We start from the raw sequence: 19,058 nt of genomic DNA on the forward strand, positions 1-19,058 counted from the left end.
GGGTGCCACCTCGATTGAAACAGCGGCCCTTTTATCAACTATCAAAGCTCCCTTGAGTGCTGAGCATGCATTTGAAAGTAAAAAGAAAGCTTGTTGGACACTTGAGCTTCCCGTAGTTGCGTTATCGGGCCGCCATCGCATATCAGCAATCGTAGTCAGCAGCCATGTGTGGGGCGCCAGTTTGCTGCTTATTGACAGCAGCTATCGGCCGATGCCAGATTGGCGCGTTGACATAGCAGCTGCTCAAGGCCAGCACCAAGAGCGATGCGATGGAACCATGCAGCAAAAATGCAACCACGCTGTAGCATGCCTGATATCTCATTTGTCTCGCATTTACTTATCGTGTGATGTTTTCGTTTCAATTGTAAGTCAACCCCAATGCTTCGGATTTTCAAAATTTAAAAATAGGTCGACTTACAATCGTGTAAATATGGTATATCTTGCCATAAAGATCCAGAAAAGCAAAATAAAAGCAAAAATAACAAAAATCATTTGTCTGCATGTCAAGAGCAGCTTTCGAGTCCACCTGTGTGCAAACACACACATAAAAAGCAAATCTGTGCACGTTCTCCAAATTTCAAAGTAAAAGAACAATGGCATAAAACTCCATAGAGAGTCTGTACATATCACAATCAGCTCCAGCAAACAAATTTTGTTTCTTTAAAACAGTGGTGTCTCCAGCACTAAGAAAGAATAAACTAAAGTCGATGCTTCAAAATTAAAGCACATTTAGCATTCACTACTTTTAAATGGCTACAGTCAAACCCAATTAACTCGAACCCAATTATATCGAACTCTGTTAGGTCGAATTATCGTTTTTATAGAATAGTTTCTGTGCACCATAAAGCTATAACCTTAATGTATAGGAAAATATACGGCTACATCATACAAAAATTAGCCACATCCAATAGATTCAACTTTGGGAAACATCAGGCGACTCAAAAAGCTGGATTTTCCTCAACACATCGGGGGGTTCACTTTCCCACTGGCATGCTCCGACCAATGATGAAGCGGATTTTCCATGACAAGCAGCGGATGCGTACAAATCGTGCATTGCGCCAGTTGTGCCCACGTTGTCCCACAGTTCGCACGGTGCATCGTGCTGCCGCTGGCAGTTTCGCATGGTTTTCGTTAGTGGCCGTGTGCATACGATAACAGCAGCGAAACGAATGGCAGAACTTCCCCTTTTCCATGAAACTGGAAATTTTCACGTGAGTTGAACGAGATGAGAACAAATCCTAAGTCGCCGCAGTGCACAGGATTCCTAGAGGCACGCTGAGCAACATTCGAAAGAACAAGGATGACGTTCGGGCCAAAGTGGAGGAGAGACCTGGCACTCGTGGCAGATGTATGCAAACAGCCCCATATGAACATGTTCAGGCAGCTGCGTACAAATGGTTCCTCGATATGCCTGCCTCACTATAGACAACGGCTGTGCCTAGCGCTTCAGTGCAAGTTTCAGCAACATCACACTTGCCTTCCTGCCACCGAAAGCTACACTGGTGCCAAAACCCTTGGACCAGGGGGTAATTCACGCAGTGAAAGTTAGTTATAGGAAACAGCTGACTGAATGGCTCCTGCAGAACCTGAGGTCTGGAAGAGACCTAAAATCGACCTCATAGGCACCCTGTCTATACTGGTAGAATTGTGGAATGATTCCAAAATCAAAACTATACAAAACTGCTTCCGACATTCTGGTCTCTGCTTTGCTGGAGCTCGTGGACTATGATGATTTGTGTAACCAGTTGTCCGAATTTTCTGGTTCTATTTATGATGGGGCAGCTGTAGATGAATTCGTCTCTGTGGACGATGAAGTTAAGACTATGGAAGAGCTTGCAGGTGAACACGTCATTGCCGATGTTAAGGATAACCAGAACAGCGCTAATGTGAATTGTGACGTAGAATTGAGCGAACATGTGCCCACACGCTCTGTGCGCTCAACATGGTTAGTCGATATATTGCACATCAGTAGCATGCTGATGTCTCAGCTGTTTAAAGTCCATTGGTAACAATGAAAAATGAATTTTCTCTTGGGCAATGAGAATGAAAAAACATAATAAATTCACAATTATTTTACTTGGTAATCTGCACACAGTAAATGCCTACCATAGAGATACATTTTTTTTCCATCTCAATGAGTTTGTCTGTTAAATTTACTGCAAGCTTTACATTGAATTACACGTATCGAACTTCTAGGCTTTTTTTTCAACTTCGATATATGTGGATTAAACTGTAACTGTGCCTCAGGATGCAATGAAGGCTCAGCATTTTCAGACAGCATTTTTTGTTTTAACACAAAATTCAGCTTCTTGTTTCTTAGAATACCTGATTTACAGTGTACAGGAACCCAATATAGCTTTCGGACTTTCATAAAGCATTACTTCAGATCTGGATTGAAGAAACCATAGTAGCTAGCATTCATAAAGTCGAGTGGATTCATCACCGCTTGCATGCATGCCTCTATGTTGCAGTCACTTGTTACAGTGCATCTCATCTAACTAGTGACATAAAACACTGTAGTTCCTTTTGCCGCCTGTGCTGCACATGGAAAACTGTAGTAAATGTAGCACATCAGACAAAGATGACCTAGTCCCAAGGGCGAATAAGCTTTGCAACAAGTAAATCTGATAACCTAACACAGTAAAAGCTTGTTAATCGGACTCGATGGGGACCCGAAAATTGTTTGAATTAAGTGAAGTGAAGTTCGAATTATCGAACGGGCACTGGGATGAGTAGCATTACAGAATCCAAAGCAGTCACATCTAGACTCGTTACTGCGAGCTAAGCGCTACTACAGGTTAGTGGCAGGAGATTCTGAGAATTAAATTCATGAAGTCCAACTGGCAAATTAAATAAATTGATCGGCCAGTTATGCACCAGAAACAAGTAATGGAATGCATTCACGTGAGCAGCGAGCTTTAGTGCTGGAATATAGGACGCTCTTTATGCTTCAGAACATGTTTATTTATGGGAAAGGGTTGTCGAAATTAGAAGGAATCAGTGATGTCCATTTGCTTGCGTTTCTTCTGTCAATACTCCATCAGCATCATTTACAGCTTGCCCAAGAGCTCCAGCGCAATGTCCGAGTTCTCACTGGCAGAGAAGTAGCATGCTGCAACATCGAGCGCCGATGCTAATTCACATGCACTCATGCACTTGGCTATAGCATAGGCTCATCGCCGCAGTTGGACTCATCACTGTCGGCTGTGCTCATCGCCCGTAAGCACTGTGGAGTCTGCTGAAAACATGCTGCCTCAATTATATTGGTGCCAATCGAGGGCTCCAACATCTCCACACTGTTGTCAACATAGTTCGCGGCACCAACAAAAAGCATGTCGCCTGCGCCCGTACCGCCATACTGTGTTGTGTGCACCATATGATCATGACCCAGTCACCGCGGTGCAACGAACACCGGGAACGGCTTGTGCCGAAGCATCGGTGGCATAGGCTCCACCAGCCTTATGCACTCGGCTTTTTTTCTTTTCAATTTTTTACATCTCTAGTAAACTTGCACCGCATTGTACTTGCTCTGGGTCAACTTCTATCTACGAGGAGCGGTGTCAGCCAGTGGCTCCTATTCGAATTAATCGTAGCGGACGCCAACTTGTTCGAATTATCAAAAGTTTTCCCCCCATTGAAGTACACAGGGCTATGCCGGGACACGGGCATCAGTTCGAATTAACCGTCAGTTTGAATTAACGAGCTTTTACTTTATTATGTTTTCCAATACTAATTTAACATCATGAACTTCAGATATATACCTCAGCGAATGTTGCCCTTTTCATGACCAAACATCTCGAGCTGAAAACCAAGATGTCCTTGGCATTCAGACTTCTTTATTATTACAAATTTGCAATTATTTTTCCTCTCAATGTTTTTTGGTTTTTATTTGATTCCAAGAACGCAGAGGTATACGTCCTGCACAGGACCACAAAGATCTCACTTCTAAGAACCACTACTGCAGAAGGCATGCACAGATAAAAATGCAACATACCATGCTCTCCCGCCGGATCTGTTCTTGCTCAAGCTGTTTGGAAAGGCTGAATACAATTTCTTTCAAGTTTTGATTGGCTTCCCTGCAATGTGATGAAGATGTTTATATTTAATGCTGCAATCTTTCCTTGAGGGTTTAGAAATAATTGCATAGCATCAATCAGACTTCTCTTTAGTTTTAACAAATGACCTGGCAAAAAGACCAGCCTGCAGCGTATTCAACATGTGTTGCACTTCATATCACGCAGACAATGAAATGATTACAATGTCGATTTCACTCATTTGGGATTCCCTGTGACGACACCCATCATGGCTTTTGCTATGAGCAGGCTACTGTAAGCATAGACTACTTTTATTCAGATAGTGTAGTACACTGCTGGCACACATAACTGAGGTCATAGCCAATGCGCAGACAGCCTCGGTGTCACCTTTAGCAGTTGTGTACAGGCATCAAAACTGACTTATGCTTGCTATACCAAAAATGACGGATGATTTAGTTTGGTTAGGCCAAATGCCAGTTAGGTACACTAGCACTTCAGTCTCAAGCTGAGGCTTGGTTTTCAAGCTCAAGCAGGCTTCAAAGATTGGCAAAATCGGCAAGTGGGGTCCTTAGTGCTAGTGCACTGAGCTCCACCTTAAGGGTGTATGCGGAATTGGTCATTCTCTACTTTACATTCATAGATAACTGGGAGCAGCACAATGGTAAAGTGATGCGCCACTGCCCTTTTTTACTAGAACTAAAGAAAATTACGGCAGGAAACAATGTATCATTTTTTTCCCGCATGTTTCTCGGTTATTGTCCCAACTGGTACACTTTTTATGTGGTCCCATGAAAAACGTAACTGTAGGGTTCTACTGTAGACCTTTTTTTTTCTGTTAAAGAGGGAATGTAACTGAGCTGTCATTTTATGCAGAAGACGATTTCACAAAGTAGAAGAAAAGACACCATGCTGCCAGTGGACAATGACCTAAACCAGTCATGTCCCGACAGGAGAACTTTGTCTAATCTTTTATCTTTTGCATGCCACTCTCACTTGGGATTACTTGATGTGCCAATGACATTTACTTCAGTGCTCTGGAAATACGATGCACACCACATGCTCATATGCAGCTATGGAAGGCAATCAACCTGTCAGAGGCATTTCACAGCAAATAAGGCTTTGTGATGCCTTCCAATATGCATGCTGGAATCACATTCACCAAGCGCAATCTTTTGTATTGCGTACTGAAACAGCCTCACACCACAAGTGAAAACCCACAAATTCCAAATTACAGCAGAAAAAGCATCTGTCATGGTCACAACATGCTCGTGATTTATTCAGCAAACACTTATTTTTATGTTTTTACCATCTAAGCACCCTCCAGCGGCATATGTCAATACTCCATTGACTCTTTTATGCACCTGTGTGCAATGCTCTTCAAGAAAAGTCTGCAGTAGTCTCCGCTATCTGCAGGGTTTCTCATAGGGTCCTATCACATGAAAAATATCTCAGTGCTTTTTGATTCACTGCCTCAATTTAAATAAGCTGGTGCCACATAATCGGTTTGCAAATGGTCCTTACAATCTTAAGGACCACATACTATGAGAGCAGACTTGCATTGACCATGTGTAAAAACAGAAATCCCAATAACTTAAAAAAACATTACTGCTTCCCATAATATTCTTTGAAGGCCACACTGCTTTCATAAATTCTTTTTTAATCCTTAAGTTGAAATGGCAACTCCACAGTGTCAGATGGAAAACGAGTGGAGCCATTTTTGTTGTGTACCAGAGCCATGTCTGTTTTTCACCAGTCTTTGCCTCTTAGTGCATTTTGAAGCTACCAAGAGCCAAAATTGCACCATCAGAGTTGCAGTAATATCTATGGACAGGGCTCAGATGGTCACTCATTTGCGGCAGTTTCACTGGAAAAAAAAATGGCTATGGTTTAGCTCTGGTTAAATTTGGAGTGATGCGATGGCTACAGCTGGCCAGGTGGAACTCGTTAAGTCGAATTGCAAAGTGTTTTTCGCCGCTCCGTTTCACTGGGCGTTCCTTCTTCATCTTTGTCCGTGGACGTGGATTCACTCCCCATGCCCCTCTAACTCGGTTTCGCTGGCGCGCCTGCAGCTGCTCTGCAACACATGACCAGCCACGGTGCCGCCACAGAGCTCAAGGGTGCCATGCTGATGGCTTGAAATGCTAGCGTAAGGTAGCTATCACTAAAAAACAATGAGAATACCTAAGCTCCGCGTTAAGGGTTTGACGTGATAGCTCAAGGGGTTTACGCTCATATATGCCAAATTAGCCATTCTCTACTTTATATTCATCAATGCCTCGAAGTCTTCATAACCCTCCTGGCACAGTGGTGTAGTGGTTAAGTGATGCGGAACTGCTCTGTGAAGCAGGTGCTGCTACTGGTGGGTCTTGCGCGTCCTAGACTGCTCTTCCTGAGCAGCCAGTCATTAACGACCACCTGCTATGGTGGGCAGTTTGCTCACAACTCGGTGGGTAGGTAGTGATGGTGCTGCAATATCACATTACCTAGGTGGCCTGTTTGCATCCTAGTTAGCTTCCCTGGGGATTTTTTGCTCACGATCAACAACACCATCGTTGCCGACGCCTATTTTTCTGCAACACGAGCTCCTTAACACTATCACATTAAAAAGCGTACTACGAATCCTTTTCAATAAAAGTGCACAGCACTGCCTATCATCGCCGTATCATTGTGATTTGTGAGTTGTGCATAAGCAGAAGATATTTTCTGCCCGCTAACTTCTACCCGCTAAATTCAAATCTAATATCATACTGTATCACATGCATTCTGTGAACAGCATGTGTATGATGGTGTGCACCACTTTATGTTTCACCACTTCCTTTGGAGTAGCCTGCAAACTATGTTATCAGGCAAGCATACTGGGCTACCATTAGAGAGTGCCTCCTCCCTCTTTTCTACTAATGGCCAGGGGCTGTTCTAACAAAACTTGCTCAGCAAAATGTTTTCAGCAGTAAAGAATGCCACGTAATATCACAGCAACCGATATAAATGTATAAACATGCAATTCTGTTCAGTTTCAGTGTCTGCAAACTTCGTAGAGCAAACAGATTCGCAAAGAAGTCAAGTGACCTACAAAGGGCTGAGTAAACAAACAAGATGTACAAAACAACTTCTGCCACACACCTGAACCTCTCTGACTCATCCGCTGCTGCTGCCTTTTCCTGGACAAGACTGGCAAGCTCCTCTCTCTTTTCCTGATAGTTTTTCAAGAAAAGACAAGGAAGCATTTAGTGCTGTGCACAATCACAATCAACAACTTTGAGCATCAGTGAAATAAACAAAAACATTCAACTTCACAAAAACAAAGAAGTTCAGAGTGAACCAACTCCTCAATATAACAACGGCAATCTAAGCACTCGCAAGGCTGCAAGACAGGTCTCTGGCAAACATGGCAAGTTAAGCATGCACAGAAGTGATAACTGGTTTCATAAACAAAGCCTAACGAGTTAACCTTTTATACTTCAAGGGCTAACACAAAGTGAGCTACCGTGAGCTAGCCACAACCATGCTAAGTTGCAAACACCCTGTAAAGACATGAAAACAATACCCCGCCACTGTACATATATGTGATTGGTAAACACTGAGAAGCATGCCCTGCAAGATTATTCTTTAAGGTAACTGAAAGCATTGCTGTTATGAAAGCCACTTTTGGTGATTTCAAGGCTAAAAAAAAGTAATGGTTAAAGTATCTTGCAATCCAACATTGACATTGGTTTCCCATGTGCAGCTGTCAATTATGCTCACGCATTTTACACACTTGAGTGATGCAACAAGTGACAACCCAGGTGCAAAAGATTTGATTCTCCACTAAGCAGTGAAAACTGAAAATGCAAATGTGGTCACAGTTAAATAATTGTAGCCTGACAGAAGGTTCAGTGCACATACACTAAAACCTCAATATCTCAAAGTCACAAAACAAGAGAAAAATTGAAATAAACAGAGCCTTGAGGTCAACAATGCACAAAACTTTCAAATGTACTGATCATGCATTTTATAACTGTAAGCCTGGATCTATCTATATCTAGCATTGCCAATTCCCTTCTGAAGAATAAGCACTTGACCATTTACTAGAAGAGTCTGGCGAGCGGCACAGCAGTGCAAGAAACCCAGCTGACAAAGACCAGTGCGCTAGCTTGAACCTGTTATCGTGCTCATAATGTGGATCTAGGCAGTAAGGGCCACCACCATCTCTGCCATGTGTCAAATGGTACTGCTGCTCATGGGAAAAAAGATCCAGATTCACCTGCATGTATCCGCTTCCTGCCTGCCCTACCATCATTGTCTTAGGAAGCAGACTCTGTACATGCCTCGTGTGAAGTCAAAATCGCACAAAATCATGCAGGGAGAGCGGCAGTAATGGGCGCACACTCCAGCCCACTAGTGCAGACTAACCTGTTCGTCAGTAGCATGACCTGTAGGCTACAACAACCACCGGCCAACAACCCTCCTTTCCTTTACCAAGTTCTCACAAATCTTATTCCAAGATATCCAAATTTTGTCATGAAAAGCTTCCAAGATACTAATATATGCAGTACCTAATGCTCTCCACTGCATGACATGGAAAAACTTGCTCAACTTCGATCACAGATATATTTAAAGATACGCGAGTTGGAGTTAGTGGAAATTTACTGTTAATTGCACTGATAAGACGAAACAGTAACAACCACTGAACTAGCAGCCAACTGCTTTGCAAGACAGTCTTCAGAAGAAATGGTCGAAACACGCTGTTTACTTCCTTACCAAGCAAAATGCTGAGAAAAGTATACACCACAAACTTGCTGAATTTTTAATCTATATGAAGAATGAATTCCACCCACTGATGCTCACAATAACACATCCACCCACTCCCCCAGTAAGGCTACACATTGAGCCAATCATTTAAAATCAGGGCTGAGATACTGACCAATTAAATGCACAAATCAGTAAGGCTTCACCCCGATCAAACTTATTAACCAATTGTTCTACAGGAATTATGTCAGCCAAAGTGGCAAATAGAAAGTGCACTGTTTGCTGACCAAGTCAGAATGTTGGTTGATGCTTGGAGGTAATATCTTGTCAAACAATGGATATCAAAATGCACAAAGTGTGCCTTATCAAAGTTATGCAAATACATGCTTGAAGTGAATTTATGCATTCAAGTAGTCAATCTTTCACTGAAAAAGGATATGCCAGGCACAGTTACAATCTCTTTCCTAGCAACGTGTTTATGTTTAGAAAATGCAACGAATGCAGGCTTGCACTTCTAGCAAAGACAGACAAGAAGGTGGCTGCTGTAAGCATGCAGTTCCAGAGAAGATTCAGAATGCATGATATGCCAGCAAGCAAGCAAAAAAAAAACTTTCTGCTACAGAAGTGTGTGCAATTTGTGCCCACACAACAATATGCTTGGTTATTAAGGTATCAAAGGTTAATAAATTAGTTGAGTTAAAACTGCACCCAGTCCTGCTTGATAGGCACAGATATCAGGCCAAGCCTGCAGGTTCTATGCCTCATTGTTACACAACTGCATGCCATAAAATGCGTGCAAGCAATTCAGACAGCCTCTGGAATACCTGCAGCTCTCCTTCCAGTTGGGCAATCTGTGTGTCCTTTTTGAGAAGCAGCAGGGCAGCCTCCTCTCGTTCTTCAGCCTCCATCTGGGCTGCAGCCAGGGACTCCCTGGTAGAATGAGCACAGTGCGATGTACTCAAAAATCATTCACACTGCTAGCAGAACTACAGCATTCAATCACAGAGCAGTGAGTTGCAGTAACCGCTTCAGGCTCCCCGTGAAGTTATGCCTTCCACTAATTAACATGCGAGCACACCACAGTGAGTACCTGTGGTTATGGCCAAGGATAATCAAAGTTAGGCAGACTGAGATATATTTGCAAAAGGTCCTATAGCCAGGCTATGCGAGATCCAAACACAACAAAAAGCTTCAACTGTGCCGCTCTCAGTTATGTGCAGCTAAGTGCACGTTGCAATTAAGGGACTATTCTGGTAACTGTGGAAAAAAGATCACAAATAAAATCTCACATGAGGGACTTGGCTTCAGCCTGCACTCGTGCTAGGTCACCAGCACTATCTGCAGCAAGCTGCTCAAAGTTGGTGATACCACTGCAGAGGCCTTCAATTTCAGCCTGCAGGTAGAAACCAGAAGCCTCTAAGAAGCGGTGTGGTGACATTGGCTCCGGTTTGCTGTGCGATATAAGAGCAAATAAAAGAATTCCATGTGACTGGAAATAATTTGCTGTTTATGCACTACGGCATCCCTCACAGCTCACATGCAGCTTCGGGACGTTGAAACTTCACTTACCATACACAACCGTCAGTCCTAAGCTCTCATGCCCAAAGAAAGCATGGAAAACAGCCTACCATCTGCTCCCTGATGACAGAGTCCATTCTTGCGCACTCTGCAGAGAGTCTCTGAACTTCTTCTTTCTTCCTGGCCAATTCGTCACTCATGTCAGAGGTCACTCTCTGGGAGCGGCTCCAGTGATCATAGAATAAGGCTGTTTGGGAACAAAAAATGCCCCACCTTGCATTGAGAATGGATGCTTCAGCACAAAAATGCTCCAGACTTAAAATCAACAAGCCCCTTGCACAATAACAGCAACAGCATCTCTCTACTTTTGGAGAAATTCCATTTGAATAACAAAGAAAATAATATTCTGCACAGAGCTCTAGTCCACATCACCTTGATGTCATCTTCCTGAGAGAATATTGGCGTATTTTTACTTCTTTCCTTATGTAGCTGCTTTGTTTTCCGACTATTCACAACTTGCATCCTGATTTGTCACATAGCAAAGGCAAAGATATTAGTACAATGAGGCCCACCATGCACATTCGGAGGTTGCAGACATCCATTATTTGTCACTCTACTTGACACAAGAAAAGGCTATTAGAATACATTTGTCTAAACATTAACGCTTAGAGCACCGTTGGGAGGAATGACCCGAACCAGTCGGCTGCAGACTCAAGAACAAGTTTTTTTTAATCCCTTGTCATTGCCGAAGTGCCATCTCGAAGTCCGAGCATTCTAGCATGTGGCTCGTGTCACTTGGTCATTTTCAGTCACTCCAATCGTCCAGAGAGGAAGCTGCTAGAACCTAACTCAGGTGAAAATCTTCAACTGGAAATTCAACTGGGAGTCACTGATATCATTCGGAAACCAACTGGTCCCAGCTGGAAGCCAACTGGTTCCACTTTCAAACCCAGTTGGGGAGCAAATGAGAGGCAAATGGTCAAGTTCACCATGAACTCAGAAACATCAATTCCCAGTCGAGAGCCAAACAGTAGGAACTGGGGACCAACTGGGAAGTAAGTGATTCCATTTGTTGGTCAAGTGGGGAGCAAAAATTCCCAATTGAGGGCCAACTGGGCAGAATTGGTCGTGGGTAAAAACCAAATTGGAAGCTTTTTACTGCTTGGAGGGACGCTGAGAAGGAAATAAATGCTGCTGCGGCTCAGAACATCGTACGGTCAATAGGCGCAGAAGTGAGCGCACAGTGAAATTAGATGAAAGCTGGCTTATAAGCGAGCATCATTCCGATCGCACTGTGTGCACTGCATGCAAAAATGCCCTTAGACGCTCTCCTTGCGAATAACTCCACTTCCCTCTTAACTCTGCACTGTTAGAATGGGTCAACACGCACATGCTGGGAACGTATCGTGTGAGTGCATTATAGCTTAATTTTTTCTTTGTTATTAAGCCCGTTCTCTGTGTCTTCAACCTGTTGTGACAGAGACGTTTCGGACAGTCTAACATTATATTTATTTATTTATAATTGCCCAACCACCCAAACGAACTTCCATTTCGGAGACCGTGACTACCGTGACCAACCGTAACTCCAGCCTGGGTGCGGATGTCATTCTCTACACCCCCATCGTTGAAGTTTGCAGCGTATTTTACCAATAATAGCACAAACAATGCACGGCAAATACAGCTATGAGAAAAATAACATGTAAGAGTTTTAAATTATTAACTTATTCTTCATGCTAGAGAAAACAGAGTACTAAGCATAAAAGGTTGCCGATACAAAACAAGTGTCAGTTTCACGCACACCGCCCTTCCTAGGGTAGCCATAGCAGCAATGGTGGCGCAGATTGTGTGCGCAATTTCTCATTGTGTTCTGCAGGAAGATTGTGGTTGAAGAACCTCAACATGGAATTAATTTTTCGCATACTATTGTTGGCGAGATTGTTCAACAGATCTTTCCATGATGGGGCTGAAGGAAGACATTTTGCTTGCTTTTACAACTTAGCGAAGTAGACCCGTCAATACGAATTAGGACTACAAGTCGTTTTCAACGGTGGGAATCCTGCCCTCTCCAGGTACGTACTCAGTTTGCTCATTTCAGTGTATTTTACGCTATTTTTGCATTCGTAATGAAAAAATTCTAACGCATTTAGCACCACGTTATATTTTTGCGCTCACTCGTTTGGCTGTCTGGCTAAACTCGCTGTGCATTGAAACAAAGGCTGGTGATGTATGCAACTGACCTCTACTATACGAGAAGTGGGCGTGCATTTGAATCGTGTGCCCAAGTGCATGTGGAAGCAAGCTCCGCTCAGCACGACTGCGTTATAATGCTGCAGAGAGCACCCCTTGACGCCTCGTAGACTTGCCTCGGTAAAGACAACGTAAATTACTGGGCTTGTTTGCAGTTGCTCTTGTTTGTCACCTATAAAATTGACCTATAATGTTTTGTACTGCAGCAACCCTGATCTTTTAGGCTCAGCAGAAGTATATTAATGCCACCGCAGCTGTCTAAAACATGAACGTACCCAGCGAGAAGATTCAAGATTTAGTGAAGGCACAAGAGGCAATAAACATTGGCGCACTCAAAACTCATCCTCAGTGTTTCGGGCTCCCATGACGGCGATGTATACTCGCTTACTCAAATGTATTTGAGCTAGCTAGTGCAAGGACGCCCCGACGCTCCCGTAGAGATGTCTGTGACTGGGTCGCAGTAGGCCCCTGTTGCACCTGGGATTGCAACGGGTCCCAGATGCATCTGGGATTGCAACTGGTCCCAGATGCAACTGGTCCCAGTTGCAACTGGAAATCTGTTCTATAAACCAGATGGACTGGGACCAGTTGGAAACCAGTTGGAAACTTATTACAAATTTTCACCTGGAAATAAAGTGAGTCATCTTTGGGGGGGGCTAAGGCAAAGAAGAAAGTTCTGGAAAGTGTTACAACTACCAATAGTAACACAGCCTCGACTTTCGGCATCGGTTTAGCTAATCTGATGCGGTTGACTTAAATTTTTCATTATGGAATACGAGAACCTGTTGACAGGTGCATTTAAAAATGCCATACACCAAGAAGCGGTGATGTTTCCAGAAGCTGGCAGCGTTGAGAGCCAAACCGCAAAAAAATATCACAACGGGCTATTCTCAATTGTCATACACAGCACCAGCATCATAGCTACCTCCATGTACAAAATAACAGGTTATTAGGTATGCATTTCCGACAACTCTAACAGCAGTCCAAATATCACTAAACATAAAGTGTCGCACAAGTGTTTTCAAAAGTGCAGGCATCTTCCCGCAGCGAAGAAAGTCAGTGCACCTTGCCTAGAAATTGAAAATTGGTTTTTGGGGAAAGGAAATGGTGCAGTATGTGTCTCATATTTTAGCAAACCCTGAAAGGAGGGACTAAGAGAAGAAATGAAGAAAGAGGTGCCATAGTGGAGGGCTCCGACCACCTGGGTATCCTTAACGTGCACTACACATTGCACAGCACACAGGGCGCCTTAGGGTTTTGCCTTCATCGAAACGCAGCCGCCGCAGTTGGGTTCGAACCCAGGCACTCCGGATCAGTAACCGAGCGCCCTAACCACTGAACCACCGTGGCGGGTGGTACCTCGCTTAAAAATAATACTTAGCACCTGCTTATACAGAGAGCAAATTTAGTGCAATGACTAATGCATGGTTTCTAAAGTGAATGAAACCACACAAAACCACTCTGCCATAGTGCAAAAAGTTTACCCCAAAAAAGATAGAACCAAATAAGGTGATGCATGGAACAAACTTGAATGTTTTCCTGCTTATAAAAGTGCAGCCCCAAGACTGACAGATCTCCAGCACAAAATGCACATCATATGCACATCATTCTGAGCACAACTAGACACTAAAACTGAGATGTGCCAGTTATCCAAGAATGTTGCAACACCGTCTTTGCCTGCAACATGCACAAAAAGAAAATAGAAATGTGTAACTCACAGATCTGTGTGCGCAGCCTCACCGCTTCCCTCACAACACTGGAGCCAAGAGAAAGGTCAGCAAGCAATGCAGTCAAATACATACGCAATCTCTATTCACACATGTGAGCTGGAAATCAGACTGAAATGACCACTTACGTCTGCAAAGTGGCCTCAAAAGGACCTTGAGCAATTGCGCTTTCCTGTATCACTTGCTTCAAGGTATCCATGGCACTGGTCAGTTGATGGTGTACTTCCCGTGTTATGTTTTTGGCAACATCTTTATGAATCGTGAGGTGATCTTCAAGACTTTCTTTTGCTTGCTATAGAAAAAGAAGTGGATGCCATGCTCAAAACAGCTATCTCCATGAGAAACAATGCTAGCTAGTGTGAGAATTAGTGTGTGGAAACAACACGCAGTTGGACTGCAACATTTTTGAGCAGGCAAAAAAGAATAAAAAAAATGTAACACATGATGTTCGGAAATGGCATAAATAAACTGACCTGAAGCTCATTGTAGTCCTTCTGTTTTTCAGCAAGGACTCTGTTTTCAGCCATTAGGCCATCTGGAAACAGTGCAAAATGGTCACCATTTTTTGTCAACGTATTATGGTGCAAACGCAGAACTATATTACACAGTAGTAAAGGCCATGCAGCTACACTGCAAAAGGAAATGGCATGGCAGCACATTGCAGCTCCACTGCAAAGGTATTAAAGGCTATACCCTCCAATAGCAATCCCAGTCTATGCACAAGAGAAAATAACTTCATGGCATTAAACACCACGCAAATATTTATGAAAAATCTCTATTTGGTGTGCATGCAGTTGTATCTGTATGCTTCCCAAGAGTACCCTTGTTTCAGAGTGCACTGTTCTTAGTACAGTTTGCATGAGTCAATATATCCATGTGAATGTGGATATCATACAATTTAAAACATATTGACAGAAACAGAGAAATCAAAACTTCGACATTAGATGTTAAAAAAAATGAGGATAAATTTGTAAGTATACCTCTCTCTCCAGTCAGAGCTTCTATAGTGGTCTTTGCCGCTCTTTCTCTGCAAAATAGAAGCAAGGCTGTCAGATGTGTCGATGAATTTGTTGGGAAAAGATGAAAGCTGTAATTAGAATAGATCTTCAACATAGCTACAGCCAGCCACCTGAATATATCCCAAGCTGCATATGAAAAGGTAATCTTCGTGCCCTTATCACACACCGCCCCCAAGCAACAGTGGCTTGCCCTATCCAATCCAATCCTGCTTTTCAAGCCATTCGAATTTCACAAGCTCGTTCGCCACGCGCCATTTGTTGACTTGTCTTGGCGTTGCCAGGTCGGCAATGCATTCGTAAAAGTGGCGAAGAAAATTGAGGTCATACAATGGCATCGTGAATACGGAAGGAACGTGCCCCAAATGGCTCAAGACTTTGAGCACGACCGGAAATGGATATGGGACTGGGACAAAAATTTCAAGAACTTGCTATGGGAAACCAAAACTTCGAAGAAAGTTGAGTAAAGCGTTGCTGTTTAGTGAATACGTGGAAGATGCACTCCTTGACCGGGGAATAAAGGCAGGGCGTTTTAAGTACATGTGCACTGTGCTTTTTTTTCCCTGGCAGGAAAATGTCGCCACCATCTTGAATTTCGGCACCATTCCAGGATAGCGCCCCCTCCCCACTTTGCCAGTAATTTTGACTTGCGGGGGTGGGGGCGCTTGCTCGGAACTTTACGGTAGGTATTCAGAAATTTGCATGCATGGGAAAAACATCATCTGAAATTATTTGCAGAGGCACTTGTGATAACAGTGCAAAAAGAAAAAGGCTAAAAAGAAGTTGCCCCTTCAAACAGCAGAGCAATGCACCCAACATATATGCTTCCTACTTTCAGTGGTGCTGGCCTGTTGTTCTCAGGTGATCTTTATTTCTTTTTCTGCCCATTCTACTCTGTCAGTCATGCTTGAGCTAGTGCCTTTATCCTAATTTGGTAAAACCCTCTCTCATTTATATGTTATGGCCATTAAAAGTAAACATAATGTAGGTTTCTATCACAACCTTATAAGTAAGAACTTTTGTTGAATCAGTAGACTCAGCCCACGTCCACATCACAGCTGAAGAAAGGGATACAGGAGACAACTGCTAAGACAGATAAACAAATATACTTTTGGTGTACATCTTGGCCACACTACATGCTGAACTCCCATGCTGGAAAACTTCCAAGTGCCTTAAATAATGCCTGTCCTCACAAATAAATGAGCTTAAACATACCATCAGCAAGCAAAATATAACTCAGACATATTGGTAGTACATCACTTCGTTTTCCCTAATGGCAGCCACACACAGAAAAACAAGAAATGTTGAAGGTTATTGGTAACAATCTTTATCCCGCAGTGGAGTCCTATCTAAAGGTGAAAACAACAACATATCAGGGGTGATATGACAAGCTCGTGGCTGTACTGGACCCTGCCCAACTTTTACCTATCATTCAAGGAGGTACGCTCATCACTGAGCTGCTGCAAGGCACTGCCTAAGGCCTCAAAAAGTTTCAGGGCCGACCCATCGTCCAAGTCAGACAGGTCGCACAGCTTGCTGGCCAGCATTCGCAGTTGTGCAATGAGCTGGTCCTTCTCCTCCTGGGGTCAGGCGTGACAAAAACACAAGGTATTTCATTTGCAACCACATCTGAGCAAACAACAGTAAAGAGATTACTCATGCATATGACGTCAGTAGGACGGAGAAGCTATATGCAGGTAACTATGAATGTAAAACATGGCGTTCAAACACATAGCCAGTCGCAGCTCATATCATCGCATGGCAGCCTCAAGAGTGTCACAATTTTTGGAATAATCTGATCAGGAGGCCCACCTCTCTGTAGGCTACAAGCATATTACAGCACTAATGCACAAAAGCAGAAAACCTGCTCCTGCTGCTCAAATACTGGCTTCTATGTTGGAGCTTTTAGAGGGAACACTCTACTCCATGCAAAATTTGATCTCAGATTCAGTGTCTCCAGATGACTTTGAAATAACCTTGTGATGCCTACCACAGGAAAAGTGTGTAAGCTGCATAAAGTGTACCATGTCTACAGGGTTCACCATGACCACTCTGGTCCACTATGATGACATGGTCTTTGATCTTGACCTCTATCCACCCCCAAAAATTGACCCACCCACCCCCGAAATTTGACTTTGGCAAATTTGAACCAAAATCGATACCTAGCTATAACTGACCGCACATAACACTATGGTGACCTCCAAATCTGGCCTGGGCCACCTCAAAAATTCGGTCCACCCACACCCAAAATTTGACCTTCACATATTCGGACAAACATCAATGTCTAGCCATAACTGACCACGCCAAACACAACGGCGACCTCCAAATTTATCCTGGGCCACCACCAAAATTTTACCTTGGCCAATTTGGACGGAAATTGATGTCCAAATATAACTGAGCAAGCCTGACACGATGAGGACCTCCAAATTTGGGCCACGTCATTGCAAAAATTTGACCTTGGCAATTTGGAAATCCTTTCGCACTGCAGTACGTTTAACCAAGTTGAAACCTTGACAATTTTTTTGTTCAAAACTTGCTAGCGGTGCGCCTGCAAGTACGCAGAGTTGCCACATGCCAACTTCCAGCCACCTGCCAAACCTGAGAACGAATAAAGTTTCTATAGGTTTAATTACTCAGCTAGAATCATGATGAACAAACCTTTTCAGTTCTATGCTGGAGTACCAGACTTTTGTTGTCCGCAAGCACATTTGAATGCTCTTCAACAAGGTGCTGCATATTCAGGCGGCACTGAGCTGTACAAGTGAGAGATATGAACAGCAGTTAGTCACTTCTTTGAGCAACAACATGAGTGAGGCTGCCATTATGTGCAGTGTACAGATGGTGAGGAATGCTGGCACTTCAAGCTGCCGCATACCCACAATACACTGTACCACACAGTTCTCAACCTTATCAGCACCCAGGGGTCAGCAAGACAAGAAAATTCAATGCAGCCATGGGACAGATGTGCTGAACCTGGTTCCTCAAGAACATGTTTTTGGGGTCTGGAGTTTGGGTAGTGCATGCCATTCAGAGGGCGATGAAACATCGCCCAAAGTGCAATATCAACAGGTAATTATAGGTAGCCATGGTATTACTTATGTCAGTAGAGAGCTATTGCACATTAACAGCAATAGGCAGATATGGCAATGTCTAGTCGTGCATATTTAGGCAGGCAAGTTAATGTCTACTTCTGTCAGTGGCACTCAGCCTAAAACCAATGAAAGGGCTCTTAAAGCTCTCAAAGTAGAGACCAGAAAATTAATTGTGTGAGTGAAATCAAGCATCACCATTTTCAGCCGTTAGTGCAACAATCCGCAGCTGAAGATCATTGAGGCGGCCTCTCAGAACTTGGTTTGAAGCCTCAGCATTCTCGCAAACCTGCAACTGCGTGTAGAAACTGGTCATTGCATTCAGTTCCCAATATTTGAGCATTGAGTATATAGTACACAAAAAACATCTTGTAATCTTGATGAAACAAAAATATGATTCCTACAAAATAACTTTTATTGTCCACAGAATACCCTCCTAGTTTTCTGAACATGACAAGAAGCCATAGTAACCCTATTTTTGCCTAAACCTCAATGCACAGAAGCAAAAATAAACAACTAATTTCATTTGGTATGTTAAGTCTAGTGCCAAAATTGCAAAAAAAAATTGGTGAAAGTAAATTTAAATAGCGCATGGTTTTACTCAATTAGCCCAGCACCAACTTTAAATTAATAAGTGCAAAACCTCCCTCAGGATCATCCTCAATCTCTTCTATGCTTATGGCATGTAAGAATCAGATATAA

At 43.2% G+C, this 19,058-nt stretch overlaps 2 protein-coding genes across 2 annotated transcripts in view; one reads left to right on the plus strand and one right to left on the minus strand.

Moving 5' to 3' along the window:
• Positions 1–19,058, plus strand: part of LOC144125662 (atrial natriuretic peptide-converting enzyme-like) — a 996,499-nt gene that overhangs the window by 473,046 nt on the left and 504,395 nt on the right. The gene's annotated exons all lie outside the window — the stretch shown is intronic.
• The window catches only part of LOC144115010 (uncharacterized), a 30,627-nt gene that overhangs the window by 11,104 nt on the left and 465 nt on the right, over positions 1–19,058 (minus strand). The window contains exons 3-14 of the mRNA XM_077649123.1: positions 18,555–18,651; positions 17,926–18,020; positions 16,693–16,847; positions 15,232–15,278; positions 14,725–14,786; positions 14,380–14,543; positions 14,243–14,280; positions 10,388–10,524; positions 10,049–10,152; positions 9,584–9,689; positions 7,155–7,225; positions 3,995–4,076 (exon numbers count right to left, since the gene is read on the minus strand). Coding sequence (XP_077505249.1) covers positions 3,995–4,076; positions 7,155–7,225; positions 9,584–9,689; positions 10,049–10,152; positions 10,388–10,524; positions 14,243–14,280; positions 14,380–14,543; positions 14,725–14,786; positions 15,232–15,278; positions 16,693–16,847; positions 17,926–18,020; positions 18,555–18,651 — 1,158 coding nt within the window. The remainder of the gene's footprint in view (positions 1–3,994; positions 4,077–7,154; positions 7,226–9,583; positions 9,690–10,048; positions 10,153–10,387; positions 10,525–14,242; positions 14,281–14,379; positions 14,544–14,724; positions 14,787–15,231; positions 15,279–16,692; positions 16,848–17,925; positions 18,021–18,554; positions 18,652–19,058) is intronic.

Source organism: Amblyomma americanum, chromosome 1, assembly GCF_052857255.1.
Source record: "Amblyomma americanum isolate KBUSLIRL-KWMA chromosome 1, ASM5285725v1, whole genome shotgun sequence".
Lineage (NCBI taxonomy): Eukaryota > Metazoa > Arthropoda > Arachnida > Ixodida > Ixodidae > Amblyomma > Amblyomma americanum.